The sequence below is a fragment of the Heteronotia binoei genome, chromosome 1 (genome assembly GCF_032191835.1).
Source record: "Heteronotia binoei isolate CCM8104 ecotype False Entrance Well chromosome 1, APGP_CSIRO_Hbin_v1, whole genome shotgun sequence".
NCBI classification, from domain to species: Eukaryota; Metazoa; Chordata; class Lepidosauria; order Squamata; family Gekkonidae; genus Heteronotia; species Heteronotia binoei.
Window position 1 is genome coordinate 116,725,943 of NC_083223.1, and position 5,365 is coordinate 116,731,307.

The window sequence follows — 5,365 nt, forward strand, 5'->3', positions numbered from 1 at the left end:
TTTTGTCCTCAAGACCAGCTATGTGTGCGTTCTCAAAGGAAGAGACAGCCTGGTGGATGGTGTGCCTCCATGCTTTGCGATCTGAGGCTAGGTCAGACCACTGGTGATGGTTGATGCGACAGATGCCAAGGGATTTCTTCAAGGAGTCCTTGTACCTCTTCTTTGGTGCCCCTCTATTTCGATGGCCGGTGGAAAGTTCGCCATACAGAGCAATCTTGGGAAGGCGGTGGTTTTCCATCCTAGAAATATGCCCTGCCCAGCGCAGCTGCGTCTTCAACAGCAGTGCCTCGATGCTTGTAACCTCCGCCCTCTTGAGGACTTCAGTGTTGGTCACAAAGTCACTCCAGTGGATGTTGAGGATGGTGCGAAGGCAGCGCTGATGAAAGTGTTCAAGGAGTCACAGGTGATGACAGTATAAAATCCACGTTTCGGAGCCGTAGATGAGGGTTGTTGTTATGTACCAGTCAGAGAGACGCACGTAGGGCAACATAGTTTATTGCATGGTACAAACACGAGGTAAGAGAGAGAACACGCGGGCCGGGTCCCGCATATATACAGGTCCGGAACTATTCACCCTGCTGGCCAGTCCAATGCTGGCCAGCCATATTTCCCGCCACTCGCTGTGATTGGCGGATGACCAGCGCTCTTCGCGGAGGCGTCGGGTTGTCATCTTTGCCTCCGCGGCTTTAGCGGACTAACGCTTTATCGATGGTACGTTATAACGAAATGGTTGCGCTGTCAGGAATGATGGCGTTCTACGAACGCCATACACTACACCCCTCCCCCCTTAGTTAGTAACATAGTCCTGTAGGTAGGTGGGAGGCCGGCGCTCTCGAGTCGAACGTCGTGGGGTGGCTTGCGGAGTCGTGATGACTTCGGGCCCCGGCGTCTCCTCGGGAGCCTGAGCATCCGAGGGTTGCGGGGCGAGTTCGGGGGCTTGGTTGGCCCCTGTAGGAGGTGGCAGCGTCATGGATGGCGGCGGGGTTGTGGTAGGCTCCTCGGGTTGGGCTGCCCCTCTTGTTTCTGTGGGTGCTTCGGGTAGGGTTCTGCGGCGCATCTGGTCGATGTGCCGGCGCAGGATCAGGCCCCCCTCAGTGGATACTTCATAGTGACGGGAGCCCACGACTCGTAGCACCCGCCCAGCCACCCATTCGGGTCCCGCGGCGTAGTTGCGGGCGAACACTGGATCCCCGGCAAAGAACCCCCTGGCTGCCTCGCGGACCTCGGGGGACCCTCTTGTGTCAGCTGCACGGTCGGGGTGCAGCCTGTCAAGCCTTGTGGTGAGCTTGCGCCCCATGAGGAGCTCAGCTGGACTGACCCCTGTGGCTGGGTTTGGGATGACCCTGTTGTCAAAAAGGAATGCGGCCAGCCTGTGATCCCAGTCACCCTGCACGATCCTGCCCAGGGCCTCTTTGGTGGTGCGGACCATCCGCTCGGCCTGGCCGTTGGTGGCGGGGTGAAAGGGGGCCGACCTGATGTGCCTTATGAGGTACCTCTGAAGGAAAGCCTGGAACTCTCCCGAGGTGAAGGCGGCCCCGTTGTCCGAGACCAGGGTGTCTGGGATGCCGTGGGTGCATAGGACCCGGCGCAGGGCTCGGATGGCGGCTGCTGAGGAGGTGGATGCTACAGGGAGGACCTCCAACCATTTTGTGTATGCATCCACGATTATAAGGAATATCTGCCCCTGGAACGGCCCCGCGAAGTCTATGTGGAGCCTGGACCAGGGTTTCCTAGTGGTTTCCCACCTTGTGGCCGGGGCGCTGGGTGGGTCCGGCCGCGATTCCTGGCACGCACTGCATCTCCGGACCCAGTCCTCTATTTCTCCGTCCATTCCCGGCCACCACACATAGCTCCTGGCTAGGGCCTTCATCCTCACCATGCCCGGGTGCGTTTCATGTAGTGATGCAAGGACCCTTTTCTGAAGGGAAGGGGGAACCACCACCCGGCTCCCCCATAGCAGGCACCCCTTGTGGGCCGCGAGTTCCTCCCGCCTCATTTTGTACGGTTTGAACTCTCCCCCCAGGTCCCTCTCTGGCCACCCCCTCACCACCCAGTCGAGCACCCTCGCTAGGGTTTTGTCTTTCCCTGTGGCCTTTGCCACTTCGGCAGCGTGTATGGGCTGGTCAGGGAGTGCCTCTATTGACATCACCTGGTGGGCTGGTGCTGGGTCGGGCCCCGTGTCTGGCAGCGGTAAACGACTGAGTGCATCGGCGTGGCCCATTGCCTTGCCCGCCCTGTGTACCAGTGTGTAGGTGTATGAATTTAAAAATTGGTTCCATCTCAGCACCCTCTGAGACAGGATTTGGGGGGTTTGCCGGTCGGGGGCTAGCAGACCCAAGAGAGGCTTGTGGTCGGTCGCTATCGTGAACTTGCGACCGTACAAATAATCGTTAAATTTGTGAACCCCCGCTACTATCGCCAGGGCTTCCTTATCTATTTGAGCGTAATTACGCTCCGCTGACGTTAAGGTGCGGGAATAGTAGGCGACCGGTACCTCCCGGCCGTCCGATAGTTGGTGCCCCAGAACAGCGCCCACCCCGTACGGCGATGCATCGCATGCCAGAATGACTGGAAGGCGCTCATCAAAGTGGTGCAGCACCGCGTTAGAGACCAGGACGTCCTTCACTGCCTGGAACGCAGCGGCTTGCTTCTTCCCCCACACCCAAGGAGCTTTTTTGTCCAGTAACCGGTGTAGGGGTTCCGCGATGGCCGCTTTGTGGGGTATGAATGTGTGATAAAAGTTGAGCACCCCCAGGAAGCTCTGTAGCTCCGCTTTACTCGTGGGGGCTGGGGCTTGTACGATGGCCCTGGTTTTCTCCTCGGTCGGGTGGATTCCCTCTGCGTCCACGGCGAATCCTAGGAACTCCACCCGCGGTACCCCCAGCAAACACTTCTCCCTCTTCACCTTGAGTCCAGCGGTTTGGAAACGACGGAGCACCTCCCTGAGACGGTTGCTGAACTCCTCAGGGTTCGGGGCGGCGATTAAAACGTCGTCGAAAAAGGGCTGGACTCCTGGGATCCCTTTGAGGAGAGCGTCCATTATACTTTGGAAGATCCCCGGAGCTACGCTGACCCCAAACTGTAGCCGGTTCACCTTGAACGCCCCCCTAAGGGTCACTATCGTCTGTGCCTCGGCCGTTTTGGCGTCCACCGGAAGCTGCTGGTAGGCTTGTGCCAAGTCCAGCTTCCCGAAAATTTTGGACCCCGCAAGGGCGGCCAGGACGTGGCTGACAACCGGCACCGGGTAGGGGTTATCCTGGAGCGCCTTGTTGATTGTGCACTTGTAGTCGGCACAAATCCTCACGTCCCCATTCGGTTTGACCGGAGTCACTATGGGGGTTTCCCACATGGCGTAATCGACCGGCTCTAGGACCCCTTGTGCTACTAGGCGGTCCAGCTCAGCCTCGATTTTAGGTTTTAGGGCGAAGGGGACTCTCCTTGCCTTAAGCCGGGTTGGTCTGACCGTGGGGTCGAGCGGCAGGGAGATGGCCGGGCCCTTGTAGCTACCCAACGACCCGTCAAAAACCTCTGGGAATTCTCGGCACACCTCCCCGAACCCCCCGGCCATGGTCGTTTGTGACACCTCAACTCTGATTCCTAAGGGGCCGAACCACGTGAGGCCCAACAGGGTCGCCAGTGGTCGCTTGACTACCAGGACATCTAGCGGGCCTCTGAAAGACCCTCGCTCCACGCGCACCCTCGCCCACCCCGCGATCTGGACCGGGTTTTTCTGGAAGTCCCGCAGTACAAAGTCGGCCGGCCGCAGCAGTCTCTTGTAGCCGGGGTGTAACCGCCTCAGGGTCTCCTCCGCAATTATGGAGATGGAGGAGCCCGAGTCCACCTCCATGAGGCAGGGGGCCCCCTCTATGCGGACCGACACTTTAATCTTGTTGGGGGTGGCTAGGGGCAGGTTCAGTACCTGTAGCGTGGTGGAGGCCGTGGAGGGGAACTCAGCGGCCTCGTGGTGCGTGGTTGGCCGCGGGCGGTGGGGCTTGGCTCGGCAAGCCCGCGCTATGTGACCGGTCTTCCCGCAGCTCCTGCAGTCCCAGGTCCTGTACTTGCAGTCCCGCCGGTCGTGGGGGTCGCCGCAACTGGCGCAGTTCGCTCCTTCGTTGTTGCGTTGGTTCGATCTTTCGTTCGCCCGGGGCCGCTGTGGGGCTCGGGAGGCTGGTCTTGCAGAGCGGTGCATCTGGAGCGCTTCTCCTTCGTCCGGGTGATGGGGGTCCAGCTCCTCGTGGTGGACGGCTTCCGACTTGGCCCTGGAGAATGTCCGGGAGGCGCGCTCGAAGGCCACGGCCTCGCTGAAAGCGCCCTGAAGCGTGAGCTCTTCCTTTGCGAAGAGCTTTTGCTGGAGCCTCTCGTCGCGGAGGCCCCAAGCGAACCGGTCGGCCAAGGTCTCTTCCAATTTCGGGAAGTTGCAGCTTCCGGCGATCTGGCGCAGGGTGGCCAGGTAGTCTGCAGCAGATTCTCCCTGGGCCTGGTCCCTCTTGTGGAAGAGGAACCGTCGGGCCACCCGCGACGGCTGCAGCAGGAAATGGCCCGTGAGGAGGCGGACGACCTCCGTGTACGTTTTCTCCGTGAGGCGGGCGGGCGCCGAGAGACCCTTTGCGATCTCAAAGGTGGCGGCCCCGCAGACGCTCAGGAGCACGTCCCGCTTCATGCTGTCCTCGGTTACTCGATTCGCCCTCAGGTAGCAATCGACTCTCTCCGAATAGGATTCCCATCCCTCGGGTTTCATGTGGTCGAAAGCTTCGATGTGACCGGTGTTCCCGCTGGTACTGGCCATGGCGGCGGTCGTTGCGAAGTAGCGATACAGCGATGAAGCGAGGGGACGACGAGTTGCCCGGGCGTCTCCTTCGTAGCCCTTGTCGAAGGACTAAGATCCCATCCTCGTCGCCACTGTTATGTACCAGTCAGAGAGACGCACGTAGGGCAACATAGTTTATTGCATGGTACAAACACGAGGTAAGAGAGAGAACACGCGGGCCGGGTCCCGCATATATACAGGTCCGGAACTATTCACCCTGCTGGCCAGTCCAATGCTGGCCAGCCATATTTCCCGCCACTCGCTGTGATTGGCGGATGACCAGCGCTCTTCACGGAGGCATCGGGTTGTCATCTTTGCCTCCGCGGCTTTAGCGGACTAACGCTTTATCGATGGTACGTTATAACGAAATGGTTGCGCTGTCAGGAATGATGGCGTTCTACGAACGCCATGCACTACAGTTGTAATCACAACCGCTTTGTAAACATTGACCTTTGTGCCTTTTTTCAGATGCTTGTTGCTCCACACTCTTTTGTGCAGTCGGTCAAATGCACGGTTTGCCTTTGCCAGCCTGTTGTCAATCTCCTTGTCGATCTTGGC

The 5,365-nt window shown here is 59.4% G+C and overlaps 1 protein-coding gene across 1 annotated transcript; it reads right to left on the reverse strand.

The window, feature by feature from the left end:
- Positions 1-1,396: 1,396 nt before the first annotated feature.
- LOC132586689 (uncharacterized protein K02A2.6-like) lies at positions 1,397-2,113 on the reverse strand (the record flags this gene model as incomplete). The annotated part of the gene is made up of 1 exon (XM_060258744.1): positions 1,397-2,113. A coding segment is annotated over one exon (717 nt), but the record flags the coding sequence as incomplete, so codon positions are not given.
- Between the last annotated feature and the right edge of the window lie 3,252 nt (positions 2,114-5,365).